At 44.4% G+C, this 23,569-nt stretch overlaps 2 protein-coding genes across 9 annotated transcripts in view; both read right to left on the bottom strand.

The window, feature by feature from the left end:
- Positions 1-6,107, bottom strand: part of alad (aminolevulinate dehydratase) — a 31,071-nt gene extending 24,964 nt beyond the window's left edge. The window contains exons 1-4 of one of the 6 annotated variants that reach the window (XM_059994400.1): positions 4,960-4,997; positions 4,165-4,239; positions 450-591; positions 179-229 (exon numbers count right to left, since the gene is read on the bottom strand). In XM_059994400.1, the coding sequence (XP_059850383.1) occupies positions 179-229; positions 450-562 (164 nt within the window). In that variant the 5' untranslated portion in view covers positions 563-591; positions 4,165-4,239; positions 4,960-4,997. Of the gene's footprint in view, positions 1-178; positions 230-449; positions 592-4,164; positions 4,402-4,959; positions 4,998-5,104; positions 5,185-5,437; positions 5,618-5,862 lie in introns of those variants that run through there. The other 5 variants (XM_059994403.1, XM_059994401.1, XM_059994398.1 and 2 more) reach the window with 5 other exon arrangements.
- A 5,966-nt stretch (positions 6,108-12,073) lies between these two features.
- ndor1 (NADPH dependent diflavin oxidoreductase 1) overlaps positions 12,074-23,569 on the bottom strand; it is a 46,802-nt gene continuing 35,306 nt past the window's right edge. For all 3 annotated transcript variants that reach the window (XM_059994391.1, XM_059994392.1, XM_059994393.1), the window contains exons 13-16: positions 22,690-22,836; positions 18,427-18,545; positions 15,530-15,624; positions 12,074-13,718 (exon numbers count right to left, since the gene is read on the bottom strand). In XM_059994391.1, coding sequence (XP_059850374.1) covers positions 13,574-13,718; positions 15,530-15,624; positions 18,427-18,545; positions 22,690-22,836 — 506 coding nt within the window. In that variant the 3' untranslated portion in view covers positions 12,074-13,573. The remainder of the gene's footprint in view (positions 13,719-15,529; positions 15,625-18,426; positions 18,546-22,689; positions 22,837-23,569) is intronic.

Genomic DNA, 23,569 nt, shown 5'->3' with positions numbered 1-23,569 from the left:
CCTGCACTGACTGTGCAAAGACCAGTGAGGGAGAGTCCTCCTCCCTGTTTCTTCCTCTTCTCCTCCCCTTCCCATTACTCTACTAGGTCCCTCTTCTTCCTCACTCCTGTCTACTCCTCCTCCCTCGCCCTCTCTTCTGCCCAGCTACCTGCAGCGACTTGTCATCGGGCTTGCCTACCTGGCGATCCCTGGGAGACTCGCGATAGGCTCCACGGCGTCAGCATCGTCACTGAAAGAGCAGAGAGAGGGTGTCAGCTCCGCGGTTCCGAGGGCAACAAATCCCGTCCTGGGTCTCAGCGCCCTTCACCTCCCGGTCCCGATCGTGTTATCCAAGGAACAGCACTACCAGTCAAACACTGGTCTGGATATTTATCGCGCCCTCCATTTTAGGTTAAGTACAAAATTCCCTCACGGGATGATGCCCCCCCCCACCCCCCGCCAGCACTTACGTTACGAAGATGGGGTAGATGAGGTTGCTTGCGGTGAAGGTGCTGGCACAAGTCTGCCAGGCTCGGAGCAGGGGATGCGAGTAGCCACTGTGCAAGAGTGATTCTGTCTGCATCGTCCTTTCCCTGGCGGGCGCTCAGAAACCTAAAACGCAGTAGAGCAGGGAGGAAGTTCTCAGGAACTCGAACAGTTGAACGATTCAACTAAAAATTCAGGGAGGGTATCTTGTCTCTGAGTTCCAGCCTGGACTGCAATGAAACTCCACCTCTCAGATCACACCCACATCCTCCCCCTCCCCCACCCACCCACATATTTCCACCTCCTCTGCAGACGAACACCGGGTGGTCAGAACGGATCTAGACACCCCAGGGAGAGGGGAGGGTCACCCTTTGGACAGCGATACGTTAAAGGGGCTGCTACTTCTAATTCTAATACTTCCCCAGATCTGTGGATTCAAATACCACCACCAAAAGATCTTATCACCAACGGGCAGGCAGCAAAACAAAAAGTGCAATTGTAAAACGGGGACACAAGACTGCAGATGCCGGAAATCTGGAGCAGCTGCACACAAAATTCTTGAGGAACTCCGCAGGTTTGGAAGCGCTCACGGAGGGAAATGAAGAGTTATCATTTTGGGCAGACAGCCTTGATCAGGACGGGAAAGAACGAGGACAGAGACCGCAATAAATAAGTTGGGGTTGGGGGGGGAGGATCCCAAGCTGTCAGGTGATAGGCGAGTCCAGGGGAGGAGGTGAAGGTAGATAGGTGGGGTTGATGAGAGGAGCTGTGGGGGGGGGGGGTGAAAGGTGGAATGTGGCGGCAGAATAAAGGGAAGGAAGTGGGGAACCAGAGGGAGGAAGGTGAAGGGCTGTTCCACAGGGACACTGGTGTTGGATGAATCAAAGGTGGGGATGAGTCAGTTTACGGGACACAGGGCACCGCATTGAGTGGTACCTCAGCATCAGCCTCTCACTCAATGCCAGTAAAACTAAAGATTTGATTGCTGACTCCAGGAAGGTAAAGAAGGGTGAACATATATCAGTCTGCAACTGGTGGATCACGTTGGGGAGGGTCCTGGGCATCAGCATATTGTATGGATGCAATCAATGGCTTTATGTTCCTGGGTATTAACATAACGGATGGATGCCCGTAAGGAGGGCATACCAGCATTTTTACTTTCTTAGAACGTTGACAGGGTTCGGCACATCAAAATCCTACAGGTGTATCCTGACTGGCTGCACCTTGGTCTGGTATGGCAGTTTGAGGGTGCAGGAATGCAAGCTGCAGGGAGAAGTGCCTTCGCCCCAGTACATCACTGGAACATCCCTCTCTACCGCTGAAGCAGCTACCTGAGGCACTGCCTCAAGGGGGCAACATCCACCATCAAAGACCCCCACTATCCAGAAGCCATACCGTCTTCTCACAGGTATCACAGCGAGGAGGTACAGAAGCCTCAAGTCCTACACCAGCAGGGTCAAGAACAGCTACTTGGGCAGACACTGGAGTGTGTAATAAACCCTGACTCAGTTGCCCTACTCTGCAGATATTAGCATCACTGCTGATTATACAACAATTAATTACAGTCAATGTACTCAACCCTCTATTGTACGCAACAGCTGATTGCAACGTCAGTGCAGTTCAACACGGGCTACAGACAGGGAAACATTAGATACTGTCTGCTACTTGGCTCCCAAACACCTTTACTACAATTGCAATGTTTCAACTCTCTATTCCTAATATCTGTCCTAACTCCGTAAAGGTCAAAATGCAGTTAGCTTCAATGGTAACCCACTGTCTGTGTATTCTAGTTATGCTTTCAATACTCACTGCCTGTGAATTACTGTACATAGCTTCCATTTCTGTATCAAATCCCAACTGGTTACGGTTTTACAAACTGCTTCAGCTGAATATTGGCCACTTGGCAGTTAAATTTGTTTTTGGCTTTTTGTTAAAGGTTGTACCAGCTCTCCATTGGATGAATCGTAGTTTATCTGTACCAGCCCCCTAGTTCCCACACTTCAGAACAATTTTAGCATCAACACCTACTGACCATACCATAGTTACAGCAATTTAGTAACTCACGGCTGGTAACTTTGCAGTTAACAGTTTCCATGCCAACATCCAATTTGTTAAGAGTACTAATTTATTATTGACCATTTGGTGGTTATAATATCTGTTTCAGCTCAGCACAAATACATCAATTACAGCTTCTCTGGGAGAGTTTAACCCAGATAAATGTGAGGTGTTGCACCTTGGTTGGGCCAATACAAGGAGGACGTACACTGTTAAGGGAAAGATCCTTAACAGTGTTGTTGAGCAGAGAGATCCTGGGATCGAAGTTCACAGTTCTTTGAAAGTGGCTACATAGGTCAAAAAGGTGGTTAAGGTGGCTTATGGAATGTTTGTTTTTATTAGTCAAAGCAGTGAGGTCAAAAGTCGGGAGGTTATGTTGCAACTTTATAAAACTCCGGTTGGGCCACATCTGGAGTATTGCATACAGTTCTGGTCACCCCACTATAGGAAGGATGTTGAGGCTTTGGAGAGGGTGCAGAAGAGGTTTACCAGGATACTGCCTCGTTTAGAGGGCATGTACTATTATGAGCGGCTGGATAAACTTGGGTTGCTTTCTCTAGAGCACCGGAGGCTGAGGGGAGATCTGGTACAAGCTTATAAGGCTATCAGAGGCACAGATAGAGTGGACAGGGAGTATCTGTTACAAGGGCTGAAATGTCTAATGCCAGAGGACATGCATTGAAGGTGAGATGGGGTGGGTTCAAGGGAGGATGTGAGGGGTAAGTTTTTTTACTCAGAATGGTGGGTTCCTGAAATGCGCTTGCCTGGTATGCTGGTAGAGGCAAATACATTACAGGCTCTTGAGAGACATTTGTATAGGCACATGGATGTGAGGAAGATGGAGGAATATAGACATTGTATAGGTAGGAGGTGTTTGGGTGTTTCTGATTTGTCTATTAGCTGGCTCAGCACAACATTGTGGGCTGAATGGCCTGTTCCTGTGCTGTACTGCTCTATCCATTGGTTACACGAGACCCATTACCCATTCGTTGCAGGTACAAAACTAACTTTTTACCGGCCGCACTGCAATCGCAATATTTGTTTCACTCCCCATTGCTAACCCAGCAGCATCACTTCTGGCACTAAGTCCTGTTACTTTCTGTGCAGGTTCCCCACTGGTTATAGTGCAGCTACTTTTCCCGTAAGAGAAACTGCAACCAGTTTCCATACAAACTTACTAAGTAAGTTACAGCATCTGTAGCAGCCCCCTGTTGGTTGCATTCGGATTACCGAAACCCCGACTGGTCGCACTGCAGTGATGTGGTTGTACTGTGCCACTTCCCAGCCAATCTGCAGATACAGAATCTGTAATTGCCACCCCCCCCCCCCCATTTAGCAGAGATCGAGCTGCAGTGCAGTGGGGTATCAGCCAAGGTTGTCCATGTATAGGGATCACCACCACCTGGTAACAATGGGCTTTTTGTTGGCCTGAGGTCCTGAATTCAAACACCCTTCTTCCTCAGCTGCTAAAAGGAAAGCTGGTGCGCTGAAGGTGGCGGTGATTTCCATCGTTGACGCCTGCCTTCATTCGTTCACGTTAAAGAGAATATTCGCGATGTCTGATCTTTATTTACTGTAATTACGAAACCACACTTGTTGAGAGAGTGTCACAAAAAAGAAACAACTAATTTGTTATTCTTTTACCTGGAACTATACCTGTGTCCTAATTCCATCCAGATCGCCTACTCCAAACAGCCAGCTCATAAACATTGCGAATTGCTAAGTAACGACAGTTAATGCATTGATTGTTTGACACATTAAAATCTACCGGCAGGATAAACAGATCTACATCAATTAATTATCCCACTCCCAAGCCCAGAAACACTTCTCCTCTGTCACCTTCTCTACTCAGGTCTACCCAGGTCAGCCTACACACACCCAATCGTTCACATTAACTTCCCTAGTTTCTTTCCCCTTGCTGACCTGCTCAGATGACACGACTGCCTCGTCCACTCGTCCCTCCCCACTGATCTCCCTCCTGGCACTTATCCTTGCAAGCGGAACAAGTGCTTCACCTGCCCCAACACCTCCTCCCTTCACTCAGACACTGCTTCCAACCTGCTCACTTCATCCTCACCTCTCCCCATCTCCTTTTATTTCTGTTGCATTCACTCATCAACTCCCAGCCTCTATTACTATTGCCGCCTTTCTCTCCCCCTTTTACCTCGACCTACCTAGCTCTTTCCACATCTCTTCCTCTCACCTCGTTAAACTGGCTTTTACCCTCTATTCATTCAGTGCCAATGAAGGATCTTGACCCGAAACATTTTCCCCCACAGACGTTGCTCAATCCAGTTCATATTTGGCTCAAGATTCCAGCATCTGCAGTCCTGACTCCCGAAACAATAATTTTTCTTTCCGTACATGTCGTCTGACCCACACCCCACCCCCGAGCGCTTGCAGCATCTTCTGTTGTCAGTTCCGAATCAACTCACACACCTTCCGTATCTGAGCGAATACATCGCCAACCATGAAGTTCCGTACCCTAACACAACTAACAGCCACGTTGTGTTTGAAATCGAAAGTATTACAACTGGCACAAACTATCTTCAGAAAAGAGTAAATAATTACAACCACTCCTCACCTCTGCGCCTGATTTCAATGAGGAGAAACCCCCACATAACCCGGAAGCAAAGGCAAACCCCGCCCATGGCCTTTCCTGATTGGTTTTAATTCCTACGTCAAGGGGAGGCTGTTCGTGGGCAAGAGCGGAGATGGTGGCATGTGATTGGCCAACCTTCGGACAACATCCAATCGGTGACAAGGATGTGTGTGAGGCGGGACATACGGTACACGTGGTCAAGGACAGGGGAGGGATACTCAGCTCGTCTATGGTCGCTAATAGTTTGGAAAACCCGGAGTTCCCTCAAAGCCTGGCTTTCCAAACACAAGAGGGGAATTGAAAGCTATTGTCTACCTTCCGAAAAGGCGCTTCCACCGGACCTTTTGATTAGCGAATCTCCTGTCGCTGGAAACTTTTCCATCTTTTAACCTTAGTCCGTCGCAGGAAAACCCGACGAGTTTCGTTCACTTCTTCATTGACTGCAGTATAGTATTCCTGCTGCTGTTTCAGTAAATCCCCTCTGCGTTCTCTGTCATTCATTTCTGATCGCTGGACTTGAGGCTTACATGCAAAGTGTTGGTTATCTCCAACGGGACCACCCCCCCCCCCCCACCTACACCTTCTGATTTCCGCAGGGATCGCTCCCCACACGACTGCTTTGTCCATTCATTCCCACTGATCTCCCTCCAGGCACTTATCCTTGCAAGCGGAACAGGTGCTACGCCTGGCCCCACACCTCCCTCACTACAATACTTCTTCCAGGTGAAGCGAAACCTCACCTGTGAGTCTGTCGGGGTCATATACTGTGTCTGGTGCTCCCGGTGTGACCTCCTGTATATCGGTGAGACCCGATGTGTAGATTGGGAGAGCACTTAGCCAAGCACCTATATTCCGTCCGCCAGAAAAAGATCTCCCAGTGGCCACCCATTTTAATTCCACCCCATATGTCCATCCATGGCCTCCTTTACTGTCGTGATGATGCCACACTCAGGTTGGAGGAGCAACACCTTATGGCCTCCAACCTGATGGCATATGCGTCGATTTCTCCAACTCGGTAACGCCTCCCCCCCCCCCCTTTCTTTATTTCCCATTCCCCTCTCTCACTTTATCTCCTTGCCTGCCCATTGCCTCCCTCTGGTGCTCCTTCCCCTTTTTCTTTCTTCCATGGCCTTCTGTCCTCTCCTGTTAGATTCCCCCTTCTCCAGCCCTTTATCTCTTTCACCAACCAACTTCCCAGCTCTTTACTTCATCCCCTCCCTCCTACCGGTTTCACCTCTCACCTTGTGTTTCTCCCTCCCCTCGTCCCAGCCTTTGACTCTGACTTCTCCAGTCCTGCTGAAGGGTCTCGGTCCGAAACACCGACTGTACTCTTTTCCACATATGCTGTCTGGCCTGCTGAGTCCCTCCAGCAGTCTGTGTTACTCGGATTTCCAGCATCTGAAGATCTGCTCTTGTTTGAAAGTGTTAGTTGATTGTTGTTTTTCATGGACTTTAGGCCAAAAGACAAAAAAAATCTTCACAACTTGCTAAGCATATGCTTCACTGAGAGACTGTGAATAAATTAAACTCACAATCAGTGCCTTCAAACTTCATAGTGATCAGTTTCTTTTTCCATTTTGAGTGAACATGCAGCAGGGATCCCCATGGCGAGGATGTTAATATTTTTCAAGGAAATCGGTCGTCTATCTTCCTGGAAATGTTTAGTATGGCAGAATGACAATCTTGTACATCTTAAACACAAGAGATTCTGCAGATGTTGGAAATCCAAAGCAACACAAAACGCTGTAGGAACTCAGCAGGCCAGGCAGCATCGATGGAAATGAATAACCTTTCGGCCAAGACAACTTCTTCAGGACTGGTACATCTTGCACATCTGTCCCACGGATCATAAGGAGTCACTCTTACTGTAACTGATGAATCATTAGGCTGGTATTCAAACCCCAGTACTCAAATATATGGCTAACATGCCGGTTCCAGTGTTAATCCTTTACGCATTTCCCACTTTGATCATTTGAGCCATTTATCAGCCTGATTATGGAAACTCCAGGGAACAGGCTGCTGCTTCAAGAGTGCATTCCCATTTGTTCCTCTGAGGAGAGGTAAAAACGTCCTGTTTAAAATATTCCACAAAGACCGTTCTTGGTTAAATTCAGCCAGCAGTTTTACACATGAGCCTATCTTGAATTCATGAGACTCCTCTGTTAATTCTTAATGTTTTGACTTTACAGGATTGAATTGAGCCTTTAATAACCTGACCTTCTCATGCATGCCATCAAGTTGACTATCATCAGATATTCCACTCTGCCTCCATTTATTAAAAAAACATATTTTTCTCTTCCAAACAACCTTTGCATCCTCACTATTGTTGATTAATTCAGCCTGCTGCAGCCTTCAAAGTAAATTTATTATCATAGTATGTATATGTCACCATTACCTTGCAGGCATACACAGTAAATACAATAACCATAATAGAATCAATGATAGACCACACCAGCAGGGCAGATAACCAGTGTGCAAAAGACAACAAAGTATGCAAATAAAAAACGAAAGAAGAAAAAAAGGAAATAACAACAATTAAGCAATAAATATCAAGAACATGAAAAGAAGAGTTCTTGAAAGTGAGCCCATAGGTTCTGGGAACAGTTCTGTGATGGGTCAGGTGAAGTTACTTCCATCTGGTCCAAGAGGCTGATGGTCGAGGGGTAATAACTGTTCCTAAACCTGGTGGTGAGAGTCCTGAAGCTCCACTGCCTCCTTACCAGCAGTGAAGAGAGCACAAGCTGGGAGGAAGGGTCTCTGATGATGGATGCTGCTTCCTACAACAACACTTCTGTGTAGATGTGCTCATTGGTGGGGAGGGCTTTCCCTGTAATGGACTGGGCCATACCCACTACTTTTTGTAGGATTTTCCATTCAAGGGCATTGGAGTTTCCATACCAGGCTGTGATGCAGCCAGTCGCTATATTCTCCAACACATATCGATGGAAATTTGTTAAAGTTTTAGACACCATGCTGAATCTTCGTCAAGGAAGTAGAGGCACTGCCATGCTTCATAATTGCACTTAAGTACTGGGCCCAGGTCAAGTCCTCTGAAATAATATCAATGAGGAATTTAAAGCTGCTGACCCTCTCCACTTCTGACCTTATGATGTGGACTGGCTCACGGACCACGGTTTCCTCCCGAATAAAATAATCAGCTCTGTGGTCTTGCTGACATTGAGAGGTTGTTGTGGCATCACTCAGCCAGATTTTCAACCTCCCTTCTATATGCTGATTCATCACCACCTTTGATTCAGCCTAAGACATCGGTGTCTTCAGCAAACTTAAATATAGTATTGGAGCTGTGCATAACCACACAGTCATAAGTGTAAAACAAGTAGAGCAGGGGGGCTAAGTACACAGCTTTGTAGTGTACCTGTGTAATGAAGATTATGGAGGAGATTTGCCAATCTGAACTGACTGGGGTCTGCAAGTGAGGAAATTGCACAAGGAGGTACTGAGGCCAAGGTCTTCAAGCTTATTGATTAGTTTTGAAGTGATGGTAGTATTAAATGCCGAACTGTAGTTTATAAAGAACATTCTAATATATGCATCTTTGCTCTCCTGATGTTCCAAGGTTGAGCGAAGGGCTAGTAAATGGACCTGTTTCTCCATAGACAAATTGGAGTGGATCGAAGTCACTTCTCAGGCAGTTGACACGTTTCATCACCGACCTCTCAAAATACTTACTTCATCTCTGTGGATGTAAGTGCTACTGGATGATAGTCATTGAGGCACCAGTGTAATTGAAGCCTGTTTGAAACACATTGGTACCTCAGTCTTCTGAAGCAAAAGGTTAAAGATCAGTGAACACTCCAGCAAGGTCTTTTAGTACTCAGTCAGATGCTTCATCTGGCTCAAATGCTTTTCATGGGTTCACCCTCCTGAAGAATGCTCTCACGTTGGCCTCAGAGACCATCACAGGATCATAGGGGGCTGTGGCAGTTTGAGAAGGTTCCTCCATGCTTTGACGGTCAAAGTGAGCAAAGAATGCAGTGAGATCATTTGAAGCAAAGCCTTGTTATTACCTATGTCGTTTGGTTTCACTTTGTAAGAGGTGACCGCATTCGCACTTTGACACAGCTGCCGAGCATCATTCAGTGATTCAAGTTTAGTCTGGAATTGCCACTTTGCCTACAAGAAGTGTAGACTTCAGGAGAAGGAAACCAGGGGTCCATGAGACAGTAATTATTGGAGGAACAGAGAGATGGAGAGGGCAGGTAATTTGGAATTCCTGGGTGTCACTAACTCAGAGGACCTGTTCTGGACCCATCATATAAATATAATCGTAAAGAAAGCACACAACGCCTCTACTTCCTCAGCAGTCTGCAGAGATTCAGTATGTCATCAAAAACCTTGGCAAACTTCTATAGTTGTGTGGTGGAAAGTGTGCTGACTGGCTGCAGTACAAATTGGTATGGGAAGACCAATGCCTTTCAGCAGAAATTCCGACAAAAGATAGTGGATTCAGTCCAGAGCATCACGGGTAAAATCCTCCCAACAATTGAACACATCTACATGAATCACTGCCATAGAAAAGCAGCATCCATCATCAAAGGTTCTCACCATCCAGCTCATGCTCTTCTCTCGCTGCTGCCATCAGGTAGAAGGTACAGGTGCCTCAGGACTTGCACCACCAGGTTCAAGAACAGTTACTACCCCTCAGCCATTAGGTTCTTGAACAAAAGGGGATAACTACACTCATTTAAGGATTCTTTTATCTTGTGATTTCATGCTTGTTATTTATTGCTATTTATTTATATCTGCATTTGCACAATTTGTTGTCCATTGATTCTGTTTACAGAATATAGATGTTCTAAGTATGCCTGCAGGTAAAGAATTTCAAGGTTGTCTGTGGTGACATGTATGAACTCATGATCAATTTTACATTGAACTTTGAAGATGGCTTTACAGAGATCATGCCTTGACCTATTGTAATTTCCTTGGTTGCCAGACTTGAATGCCTCTGGCCTGGCTCTGAACAGACTGAGAATCTCATGGTTCATCCGGGGCTTCCGATTTGGGAAGACTTTGAAGGATTTTGTGGGGTGACACTTATCTATGACTGTTTTCATAAAGTCCTTGACATCCAAGTGCTTTTACCAAATCTCCAACTCCCATTCATGTGGTTACTCATCATGTTGTATTTTTAATAATTAAACTTCCTCTTCTGGAAATGTTTAAAACAGATTTCAGTTGATGCAAGTTCCTGCATTCCCTAGTAACATATGAAAACAAATCCTATGCTGCTCCATTTCATCATTTTCAATCCACCTCACATTTGGCAGTTTCTCAATATGCCTTATGACATCAATAGCAGCCTCATCTTCCTCAGCCACATTTCCCATCCCATGTTGTAAGACCATAAGACATAGGAGCAGAAGTAGGCCATTCGGCCCATCGAGTCTGCTCCGCCATTCAATCATGGGCTGATCCAATTCCTCTGGTCATCCCCATTCCCTTGCTTTCACCCCATACCCTTTAATACCCTGGCTCATCAAGAAGCTGTCTATCTCTGCTTTAAATACACCCAATGACTTGGCCTCCACAGCCACTCGTGGCAACAAATTCCACAGATATACCACCCTCTGACTAAAGTAATTTCTCTACATTTCAGTTCTAAAAGGATGTCCTTCAATCCTGAAGTTGTGCCCTCTTGTCCTAGAATCCCCTACCATGGGAAATAACTTTGCAATATCTAATCTGTTAAGGCCTTTTAACATTCGGAATGTTTCTATGAGATCCCCACTCATGAGATCCAGGGAATACAGCCCAAGAGCTACCAGATGTTACTCATATGGTAACCCTCTCATTCCTGTGCTGCTGTCTAGTGAGTAAGTGTGTCTGTGATCAGCAATTCAATTTAAATTTGTCATCCATTTCAATTGCTATGTTCAGTACATCTACAAAACACACACCAGTTTCCCAATATCATGCAATCTGCACAATATCATTCAAAGATTTTTTGCTTTCCTCCCTGACAATGGTCCTTGTGCCTTTGTCACAAGGTTGGCAGTTAAATGCTATTTCCTCAAGTTAGGGAAGCAAGGATACAACTTCCCCTAGAGATAGCAACCAACTTTCTTATTTTAATTATTAATTTCACAAGTGTGATTATGTACACCAGACTCTGAAGTTTCGTTGAATGGATCCCAGACTCACACAGGAAATAAGTATCGAAAAGAAAAACATTCCTGGAGTGACTTTGCTCTTTCTGTTCTCATCTTTTTCTTTAATTCAAGTTTACATGGATCCTGAGATATTGCAGCAATTCCCAGAATGAGGAGATCATCTCATGAGGAGATATGGAACAAGATGGGCCTGTATACACTGGAGGTTAGATCAACATGAGCTAACATCATTGAGACATGCACAATTCTGGGATAGTTATTGAGAAGTTACCTCCCCTAAAATCTGGAACTTGGGTTTAGGCTTGGGTACGGCCATTTAAACCGAGATGAGGAGAAATATTTTTGTATAGTGCCTGTGAATAATTCATAATTTTCTATTTGACAACTGAAGGTGTTCAGTTACCAAACAGTCATATAGAGCTTCAAAAGGAATATAGGCCCTTCAGCCCATTGAGTCCATGCCAAACACCATCCACCCATTTACATCTCACAACTATCACCAGGCAGGTGGTACAGAAGCCTGAAGTCACACACCATCAGATTCAAGAACAGCTACTTCCCTTCAACAATTCGGTACTTGAATCAACTGGCACAACAGTAATCACTACAGTTTAGCAATACTGAAATCTCTTTAAACACTTTGTACTAAAATGGACTTCGAGTTTTCTTGATTTTAGTTGTGTTCTTTCTAGTAGAAATAGTGTATAATTTGTGTTTAGTTTGTTTTTCTTGTGTATGCTGCTTATAAGATGCTATGTGCCTGTGATGTAAGCTAGTTTTCATTGCGCTAGCGCATATGACAATGAATTTGACTTTGACATTGATGCTACATTAATCCCATTTTATTTTCAATATTTACCCCTAGATTCAAACCTAGGGGCAATTACATTCAGGCCAATTAACCTTCCAGCCTGCTTGTCTTTGGACTGTTGGAGGAAAACAGAGTACCAGGACAAAATCCATGTAGTGACAAGGAGAGCGTGCAAAGAGCAGCCCAAGCCAGGACTGAACAGAGGTGTGAAACAGCAGCTCCATCAGCCATGCCACTGTGACAGCCTCAAATTTGTTCCAGGCAGAACAGCGAAGTGGTTATGGAGAAGATAAGTCACGGTCTTGCTCCATTCTCACCTGATGTAATGTAGTATCGTGAGATGGGGAAGACTGGGAGGTGGAGGACTAGAGGGAGGATCAGTAAGTAAGGAGAGTAACACTACTGCAGCTCATACAACATGTGTGTGACATGCTTGCTGGCTCTCAGTGGTGGGGATATAGATTCCGGGAGTCGGGACATCATGTTACATCTGCACAAGATGTTGCTGACACTGCACTTGGAATACTGCAGTTTGGTCACCGTGCAAGATGAAGGTTGTTATTAAGCAAGAGAGGGTGTAGGAAAGATTCACTAGGATGTTGCCAGGACAGGAGGGCTTGAGTGATAAGGAGAGATTGGATAGGCTGAGGCCATTCTCCCTGGAGCTCCCTGAAGTGAAGGAGACTGAGGGGTGACCTTTTCAGGGCTTATAAAATTATGGAGCACAGAGAAGGGATGAATAATCACAGCCTTTTCCCCAGTGTGGAGAGCGTAAAACTGGAAGGCATAGGTTTAAGGTGAGAGGGGAAAGATTTGAAAGGGGACCTGAGGGGTAAATTTTTCACACAGAGGGTGGTGGGTATGTGGAAGAAGAGGCAAAAGCAGGTATAATTACAATGAAATGAGTGGATCTACTGAAAGCAGCTCACCTCAGTCACCACTCTCGAGCACCATCTTGAGAAGGGAATCATGTTTAAAAGGCATTGGGACAGGCATATGGATGGAAAAGATTTAGAGGAAAATGGGCAAATGGGACTAGCCCAGGAAGTCACCTTGGATAGCATGGATGAACTAGGCCAAAGGCCTGCTTCCTTCAATGACCCCAGTGAAATACGGGAGGGGCACAAACGTTCTGAGCTCCATCGGCAGTAACAGGTTTCTTCATGCAGCTGTGGCCTCCGAGCCTGTGATCAAGCTCAGCACAACATCATAAGCAAGGCAAACAGAGACTGTTCAGCAGCCTATTGTTCCCTATATCCAATTTATTTTATTGAACAGTCAAGTTTAGTGTGTTCTGACTGGCCAGTCATCTCATGGGAAATGCCTCTGCTTGATAAATTATGTCACAACATGCAATCTCTTTCACTTCAGCAGTGAGTGATCGGGTGAAAGAAGCAGGGAAGAGCTCCTAAGCCACAGTCAATTGATCCGTGATCAGATGACACTCACTCACACCCCATTGAAGAAGGCACATCCTGCGGTCTGGGCTCTGAGCCCGGGTACATATCTTCACGACCAGGTCTCCGTCTGGAACCTTTTGCCTTGTTCCAGTTCCACAAGAAGGTGCTCAGACTCGGTGTCAGAAAGGCCTCCCTCTGACTGGAAAACAGACTTCAAGGAATCGGTGACCTGTACTGGCATCATCTTGGCATTGCTGTGAAGTGAGAAGACAGGATGAGATGAAGGAATCACATTAAAGTATCAAAGTTGTTGATAGCAAGGAAGGTATTGACGAATTGGAAAGAATAGTACAGTAAAAGAGTCAGAATTTAATCCTGAAAAATGTGAGGTGTGGCACCTTGGAGGAATAATAAGACCAGGAAGTAAACAGAGGAAAAGAGGGAGCTCAGTGTACAGATCTCTGAAGGCAGCAACAGAGGTAACTAAAGTGGTTGACAAAGCATACAGATTACTTGCTTTCAATATATGGAGCATAGAATATATGAACAGTATGTTTATCTTACAATTTTATAAATCCTTGGTTGCTATACTGTACAAAGGGGGTGATTAACTGTAGATGATAAGAGAGGAGATTCATCAGGATGGGATGAAATAAATACAGAAAATGCTGGAAATGCTCAGTGGGTCAGACTGCATGGGTGGGAAGAGAAACAAAGTTAAGATTTCAGGTCAAGGTTGCTTTGTCAGAACTTAGGATGGATTGTTTCAGGTACCAGCAGAGATATAGGCTGGGCTTCTCTTCCTCGGAGAAGAGAAGAGTGAAGGGCGACCTAACTTAAACACACAGTTATGAAGAATGTGGATTATTTCAGTAATTAGCCGAAAAGTCCATGAACAAAGTTTTAAGGTGAGGGGTTAGAGATTCAGAGGGGATATGGGGAAGCATTTTGTTTTGGTGGCTGAAATCTAGAATGAACTGCCTGCTGGGTGTAATAGAGCAGAGATTCCCACAGCATTCAGATAACCACTTCAATTGCCTAGGAGGAGACCGAATACTAGTAAATGGGATTAGTACAGATGGTTACCCGACAGTCGGTCAGCTGGAATACAGTATGTCATGGACCCATTTCTATCTGTATGATTTTATCAGTAAAATCCCCTTAGCCATTGAGTTGCAACAGTTGAGTAATGGAAGCAGGAAGGTAAGGGCATCAAGAAATTTGTAGCTAAACTCCCAGCAAACAGGAAACACAGGAAAGAGAATTATTACATTCCTACTTCTGAAAATGCTCATCTCCATATTAAAAGGACACCTGAAGCCGAGAGAAAAATATTTACTACATGGTACCAGAAAATATATTATTATCAGAGTACTCTGAAACATGGACTATTTCTACTTGAAATGAGAAGACCGAGATATGATCTGACAGAGAGTCTCAACATTGTAAAAGGACTTCCAGTTAGCTGTAAAAAAATAAATATTCAGAGGATGAAGTGTAAAACTAAAGGCTAGAAATATAAGGCAGTCACCAATAAATCCAGTGAGGAATTGAGACATTGTCTACTCAAAGAACAGACAGTATTTGAAACTTGTTTCCCTCCTTGCAGATGTTGCCTTACTTACTGAACCACTCCAGCACTTGATTTTATTTCGGATTTCCAGAGAATTAATTCTATTGCTTTTCGTGTCTAAAAATAGTGGTTGCAAGAGGCGTACAGATTCCCTCAGGGGCAAGCTAAATGGAAGAAAGTTAGAAGGTGCTGGTCTGAGGTGGAAGGGTGTCCGTATGGGATTCACACACTGGCAAGATCCAGAAGGCCAAATGGCCTGCTTCTGAGTTCAAATTTCACCATTGCAAATGTTGTGGCGCAGACCAGCATAAAAATACGGAGGGACAAAATGATTGAAACAGGAATGTGAGATGTGTAATGGGAGAACAACACACTGCGGAATATCTTTACTGTTCAGAGATGAGTATCCATACAGGGGAGTCTGTCACCCACTCAACCTGCTGCACTGGGATAGGGAAGTTTGTCAGTGAGATTACTCTCTGGCCCACTTACCCTGCAATGTAGAAGTATGCCTTTTTGTTCCCAATCAAGTCCCAAATCACAGCTCCATTCTCCTTTATACGATGCTGGACGTATATTTTATGATCCTGCATTGAGACCACACAAAGCAAACATTATGTTAGAAGAAATAACATTCATACGAAAGTAAAAAAGAACATTTTAAAGTTATAGCAGTTCAGCCTGCCATTCTTTCCAGAGGTTCAAGTCCTCACTCTTTATTCAGTTGGCTCTTTTTGGCAGTTTTGGTTGGCTAGGAACCTTCACACTCGAGGTACATGGTTGTTCATGGGCTAAAAACATTAACCATAATTCAGGCTGATTCTCAAGTTTAAATGTAGTGAATGCTACTGCATTTTGGAAACTGCAGATTAAAGGTCTCATACACACTCCCAGTGGATATAAAAGATTTTGAGAGCATTATTTTCCAGAGGAGAAGGACTTCCTCCCAAGTATTCATAAATTAGTATTTAATCACTGATTTTATAGGTGTGTAAACAGACCACTTTCTTTTCAATGTGATCGCTAAGAAGAACTTCAAAAGCCTCATCGCAAGGCCTGTAGCTCACCAATATTTTCTTGTGTGTTCATATGCCTATGCTGTAATCTTACTTAGATCTCCCCGTACCCATCCGTTAATCTGGTCCTATCTAAAGCTTCATTTTTATTCTAGTACTGTTTATTTATGTGCACCTTTTCTCTTCTCGTCAGTGCATCGTATTAATAACCAATCTCTTGCCAAGATAGTTTATCCACATTCCAACCACTCTCATCCAGTATTATCATGTTCTGTCTTCTGGTCAAGATGGGGCTGAGCTGCAGTCTCTGTTGAGATTGTAGCTCAGAGTTTGTTGCTTTTTTAGGTTTGTAAAGGTGGTTTGGGGACAGAGAGGGAAGTTAGGGGTCAGGTTAGGGTTGAAGGATAGGGATGATGGGAATTAAAGGTCAGGATGGAGTCTACGTGTCTGTTCCATTTTCAAGGCTGGTGACATGGGCGTGTGACAAAGGACATTCGTGAATGGATGTCAGGCCAGCAGACCAGCAAGGTCAAGGGCTGATGCCTCCTAGGTCATCGAGTTGCCGATGGATTCTGGGATCGGAGTTCCATACAGGCAGGAGGCATTAGGGTACATGAGAATACTCCAAGGTATGTGAATCGGTGAGCCTGGAATTCAAAGCTTAATGTTTAGGGTTCTATCATCGGTGAGTCCAGAGTTGGAGGCCTAGAGTTCAGGGTCTGCATTTGTCATCGGTGAATCCTGAGGTCGAAGCCTGAAGGTCGGTCAGAAGTCCGGAGGTCAAAGCCTGATGGCTGAAACCCTGGGTCTCAGTCCACTGGGCAGGTTGAAGGCCCAGAGTCAGTGAGTCCATGTGTCCACTGGAGGGTGGAAGCTTGGAGATGGCCGGTCCTGCGGTCAGAGTGTGTATGTGTGAGGGAGGTAAGGGGCTTGTTTTGCTGTAGATGCTGTTGCTCTGCTGGAATGTATGGCAACATTTGCGGGCTGTCCCCAGCACATCATTAGGCTGTGTTGGATGTCAATGCAATGAGGCATTTCACTGTATGTTTCCATGTACATGTGATAAATAAATTAAATCAAATCTGAACTTGCCCAGCTTCTGCAGGTCTCACTTTCTTCTGATCTTGTCCTGACATCCCAGGAATCTAAAGCTCCCGCACAATCGCTCCAGCCATGCATTCATCTGCCCTGTATTCTTGTCCCTGCATTCATTAGTGTAAGGTACTGGGATGTAAACCCGCATCTTAGTCTTTCCCAGCTCCTAGTCTGCCTGCAGATCATCTCTTGACCTTCCTGTCTCACTGGTATGGTGACCTTTGACTGCTATCCTCCCTCCAGGATATTCTGTAGCCTCAGTGATATCCTTGAACCTGGCAGTAAGGGGGGACTGCCAGACACATCTGAAAAAAAGAGCAGGTGGTCTGTTCAATGCTCCTGAGGTTATTTTGCAGGAATCTGCAGCCACAGTGCCTCTCATTTGTCCCCATTTCCTCTAATCATTCCTCCTTCTCCTTGCACAGGGTGCAATCAGGGTGCTACTGCCTTGGTTCTGACTCACTCTCCTCAGGGCAGCCTTCCCCCCATCACTTAGAAATCAGTACAGGTGAGAGAGTAAAATAGCCTCAGAGGAGCACAGAGCAACTCGCCTGCTCTGCTTTATCTGTCTGGCAGTCACTTAGTCCGCTTCTGCTTGCACTCTCTAGGGTGACCACCTCCTATCCATAGGACATTCAGCCTCACGAATAGTGACAGCAGATGACTCCAAAATCCATGTCCTCCAAGTTTCCTGCACCTAAAACTGTCCACAGCAAGCATCCTGGAGAACCTGTGGACATTCCATGATCTGGAGTTGCCCTACCAGGCAACTCCAAATTAACTTCATATAGTATGAGTGGATATAAACTGATTAAGAAACTTTCTCAGATTTCCCAATCATGAAGATTGCTCACTGCTCTCCCAAACCCCTCTCCCATGGCTATTTTAGACTCACAGAGTCATACTTTGGTATGACTATTTTATGTCTCATTGAGAATAAATCTCTTCATCACTTCCAGTTTCTTCTGATGCTTCAGAATTATAGTCTTTTCATCCGGCTCTCAGCTTCCTGGGTTAATGCAGGTTTTTGGTAGTAATCCCTGCCTAATTCTGCATGGCATATTTAGGTAAGTCTCAATGGCTCAAAAAACTGGGAAACCGATCACAAACTACTGAACCATGGCCTAGGTTAGAAACCAGTTAATTCTAGTAACAAAAGGTTCCTGGAAAGAAAAGAGTTGGATGAAATCTACATTTAAACCACATTTGTCAGATGAATTACAGTTTCAGTCACAAAGTATCAGGCCCAGGCCAACCTCATACACTCCCCATCCTCACCTGATCCCGAGAGAAAGCTGTGAAGAGGCTGAGCAAGCCCTTGTGCTGCAGATCCTCCCACTCAGCTTGACAGAAGAAATCCTTCGATTTCCCACGGCAGCCAAAGAACAGGTAGTTGCCTTATGATGGAAAGAAAAATGTCACAATGCAGTATTTTGTGGGGTTTTCTATTCTCTCCTTACACAAGTGATATTAGAGTTGCTTTGCCCATCCAGTCCTCATTACTAGGTGGTCATCAACAGATGAGAGGACGTTTAAATATTGAGCGACGAGCCTTTTTTTTTTAGGAAACAATGGAGACCTTTCATTAATCTCTGTGCAGATAGCTTTTAAGAATCAATAGAAAAACCCAGATGATTTAGGAAACAAGCAAAGAGAGGCTAAGGAGATATTAAGGTGGACATGGCACTGTGAACAGAGTTGAACTGTTTGTTATAAAGTCATATTTCATCACAATGCTGAAACTTAATTGAGCATCCTAATCAAATTGCTGCATGTATTAAATCAGTGATTGAAGGGAGTGAAGGAACATGCAAGGGTGAGACAGAGATTCATCTCAAAAGTAGGGGCAGCTGTCTTGTAATGTGCCCAGTTCTGGCTGCTGTACCAGCAAAAGGTACCTGGTGCCCACAAAGGTCAAGTCTCCAACTCCAGAGATGTGAACGTTGTGTTTAATTAACACTGCAGCATAGCACAAAGAGAGTGCAGCACTGCCTGAAATGTGAGGCCTTGTTTTCTCTCTCTTGGGTATAAAATATCCAAAGAAATATTTTGAGATAGAGAGTGTTTTCTCCATGCCCTAACCAATTTGAAGATTTAAGGGAACCTTATGGTATCTGGCATTGTCTTGGATCATGCTTTCAGGAACCAGAATTAAAACAAGGAATGAAACAGAAAGGGGAAAGACGTAAAGGGAGACTCAGAGGGAAGTTCCCATACAGAGAGTGGAGGTTACATTGAGCAAGTTGCCAGAAGAAGTGATAGACATGGGTAAACTGCAACATTTAAAAGGCATTTATACAGGTACATGGATAGGGAAGTTTTACAGGGATATGGGCTACATGCAGGCATATGGGCCTAGCTCATGATAGTACCATGGTCGACATGGATGAATCTGGACCAAGGCTTTGGTTCCATGCCTTATCACGCCAATCTACATCCCTCAAGTGGCATCACTTTAGAAAATACCAGACCGTCCTGTCAATGAAAGAAATGGTACTCAGCAGGGCACCTGGCTCCAAAATCTATAGCTGGAGTTCAGCCATTCAGACTATAGATCCCAAGACTCTACACATATGCAGAAAATGTGCAGGTGTCTGGGACTTACATACATATGACACAAAGGTACATGGGGGATTTCAACATGCAGGTAGACTGGGAGAATCAGAATGGTACTGGACCCCAAGAAAGGGAGTTTGTGGAGTGCCTCTGAGAAGGATTCTTAGAACAGCTTGTACTGGAGCCTACCAGGGAGAAGGCAATTCTAGATCTAGTGTTGTGCAATGAACCGGATTTGATCAGGGACCTGGAGGTAAAGGAACCATTAGGAGGTAGTGACCATTACATGATAGGTTTTAACCTACAATTTAAGAAGGAGAAGAGAAAATCGGATGTGTCAGTACTACAGTTGAACAAAGGAAACTATGGAGCTATGAGGGAGGAGCTGGCCAAAGTTCAATGGAACAATACCCTAGCAGGGAAGACAGTGGAACAACAATGGCAGGTATTTCTGGGAACAATGCAGAAGGTGCAGGATCGGTTCATTCCAAAGAGGAAGAAAGATCCCAAGGGGAGTAAAGGGCGGCTGTGCCTGACGAGGGAAGTAAAGGCCAGTATAAAAATAAAAGAGAAGTATAACATAGCAAAGATGAGCGGAAAACCAGAGGACTGGGAAACTTTTAAAGAGCAACATAGATAACAAAAAAGGCAATACACCAAGAAAAAATGAGGTACGAAGGTAAACTAGCCAAGAATATAAAGGAGGATAGTAAAAGCTTCTTTAGGTATGTGAATAGCAAAAAAGTAGTTAAGACCAAAATTGGACCATTGAAGACAGAAACGGGTAAATTTATTGTGGAGAACAAGGAAATGGCAGATGAGTTGAACAAGTTCTTTGGATCTGTCTTCACTAGGGAAGATACAAACAATCTCGCAGATGTAATAGTGGTCAAAGGAACTAGGGTAAAGGATGAACTGAAGGAAATTTATATTAGGCAAAAAACGGTGTTGGATAGACTGCTGAGTCTGAAGGCTGATAAGTCCCCGGGACCTGATGGTCTGCATCCCAGAGTACTTAAACAGGTGGCTCTAGAAATCGTGGACACATTGGTAATCATTTTCCAATGTTCTACAGATTCAGGAACAGTTCCTGCTGACTGGAGGGTGGCTAATGTTGTCCCACTTTTCAAGAAAGGAGGGACAGAGAAAACGGAATTACAGACCGGTTAGCCTGATGTCAGTGGTGGGAAAGATGCTGGAGTCAATTATAAAAGATGAAATTACGACACATTTGGATAGCAGTGGAAGGATCAGTCCGAGTCAGCATGGATTTATGAAGGGAAAATCATGCTTGATTAATCTTCTGGAGTTTTTTGAGGATGTAACTATGAAAATGGACAAGAGAGAGCCAGTGGATGTAGTGTACCTGGACTTCTGGAAAGCTTTTGATAAAGTCCCACATAGGAGATTAGTGGGCAAAATTAGGGCACATGGTATTGCGGGCAGAGTATTGACATGGATTGAAAATTGGAAACAAAGAGTAGCGATTAACAGGTCCCTTTCGGAATGGTAGGCTGTGACCAGTGGGGTACCGCAAGGTTCGGTGCTGGGACTGCAGCTGTTTACAATATACATTAATGATTTAGATGAAGGGATTAAAAGTAACATTAGCAAATTTGCTGATGACACAAAGCTGGGTGGCAGTTTGAAATGTCAGGAAGATGTTATGAGAATGCAGGGTGACTTGGACAGGTTGGGTGAGTGGGCAAATGTATGGCAGATGCAGGTGTTCTAGGTGTTCTTGTACATCAGTCAATGAAAACAAGCATGCAGGTACAGCAGGCAGTGAAGAAAGCTAATTGCATGCTGGCCTTTATAACAAGAGGAATTGAGTATAGGAGTAAAGAGGTCCTTCTGCATCTGTACAGGGCCCTGGTGAGACCCCACCTGGAGTATTGTATGCAGTTTTGATCTCCAAATTTGAGGAAGGACATTCTTGCTATTGAGGGAGTGCAGCGTAGGTTCACAAGGTTAATTCCCGGAATGGCGGGACTGTCATATGTTGAAAGATTGGAGCGACTGGGCTTGTATACACTGGAATTTAGAAGGATGAGAGGGGATCTGATTGAGACATATAAGAGTATTAAGGGATTGGACACGCTGGAGGCAGGAAGCATGTTCCCGCTGATGGGTGAGTCCAGAACTAGAGGCCACAGTTTAAGAGTAAGGGGTAGGCCATTTAGAACAGAGATGTGGAAAAACTTTTTCACCCAGAGAGTGGTGGATATGTGGAATGCTCTGCCCCAGAAGGCAGTAGAGGCCAAGTCTCTGGTTGCATTCAAGAGAGAGCTCTTATAGATAGCGGGGTCAAGGGATATGGGGAGAGGGCAGGAACTGGGTACTGATTGTGTATGATCAGCCATGATCACAGTGAATGGCAGTGCTGGCTAGAAGGGCTGAATGGCCTACTCCTGCATCTATTGTCTATAATGTGGAAGGTCGCATCTGTCTGTTCACCTTCAATATTCTGGGGGTGGGTGGAGTTGACTGCCTCTTGGATTCTATACCAAATCAGACTAGACACAGAATCATTAACACCCTTAATGTAGAATTTAGCCACACGGAATAGGAGGCATAGGGAATGGAGTTACTTTTTACTAAAATTACCTTAATGCCTTTAATTATTCTCAAGTAGTATACTTTTAAAGGTGTTTAATACATCCTTAAACTGCTCTGGGGCAGGGCTTCTGCACTGTGCCACTCACAGCCCAATTTGTCTGTAGACTTTGATCGTGGATTTTGGGACTAGAGGGTCAGAGACAGGCTCTCTGTTTCAGGCACAAGTCACTGCATGTTGCATGTGGCACCATCAGAGATGGCTGCAGGAAGCAGACTTGGGACATCTGGATATATCCCAAGTAGGTGGAAATTCTTTTTTTATATTCTAATAAAAAGGTAGAAGCTGGATCCCATTAAAGGTGGCAAAAGTCTGTGGAACATAAACTCTAAAGGAATAAACATTAATTTGAGCTAACAATCTCTGACCTTTTCTCCCCTTTGCAACACGTTCTTGTATTGCTGCTCGGAATGGTGCCACCCCTGTGCCTGGTCCAACCATGATAATGGGTGTTTCAGTGTCTGTAGGAAACTGCAACATCCCCTCCTTCACCCATAGGGGCACAAACACATCACCTGCAGGAGGAGAACAAGGAGAATTAGCCATAGCAAATAACCTTTACAAAGTAGTACAAAGTGACTAAGGAAGATAATGTGAGATTGCACCAGGCAGCACCAGCGAAATCATTCTCCTAAAAGAATTCATTGATGCCATCATATTATGGACGATCTGCCTCCTCTAATCTCTCCTTCTGAAGGCTGCACGTTTAAGATATATGTTTATTTTTCCAGAACATTTCTAAAATAAAGACAGAAGGGTTACTGGAAGATCTTGGGGGAAGATATAAATTAGTAGATTGGTAAAATTGTGAACGGGACTGAGCATCGGCATGAAGTCTTTCTGAAGCCCACAACTCCAGATAAAAAAAAGCTTCTTCACTATTAGATTTATGAATTGTCCACTACCTCATTATTTCTTTGTTTTACACTATTTATCTAATTTTGTAATTGATAGTAATGTTATGTCTTTGCACTGTATAATAGCCACAAAACAACAAATTTCACATAATCTAAGTCAGCAAAAATAAACCTGATTGAATCTGATTTTGATAGAGGAACCAGTAGTTTTATCATGTTAAACATCTCGCTCTACAACCGACATATGTAGGAATGAATTTCACCATTGCTGTTAAAGTAGATTGAAAAATATTGAAAAAGATGTTAAGCTTAGACATAGATCTTGATAATGATCAAAAAATAGAAAATTATGGAAGCACTCAGCAGGTTAGACAGCAGTAGGGCAAGACAG

The sequence above is a fragment of the Hypanus sabinus genome, chromosome 18, assembly GCF_030144855.1.
Source record: "Hypanus sabinus isolate sHypSab1 chromosome 18, sHypSab1.hap1, whole genome shotgun sequence".
Lineage (NCBI taxonomy): Eukaryota > Metazoa > Chordata > Chondrichthyes > Myliobatiformes > Dasyatidae > Hypanus > Hypanus sabinus.
The sequence above is the reverse complement of the archived record's forward strand: the minus strand, read 5'-3'. Positions and strand labels throughout refer to the sequence as shown.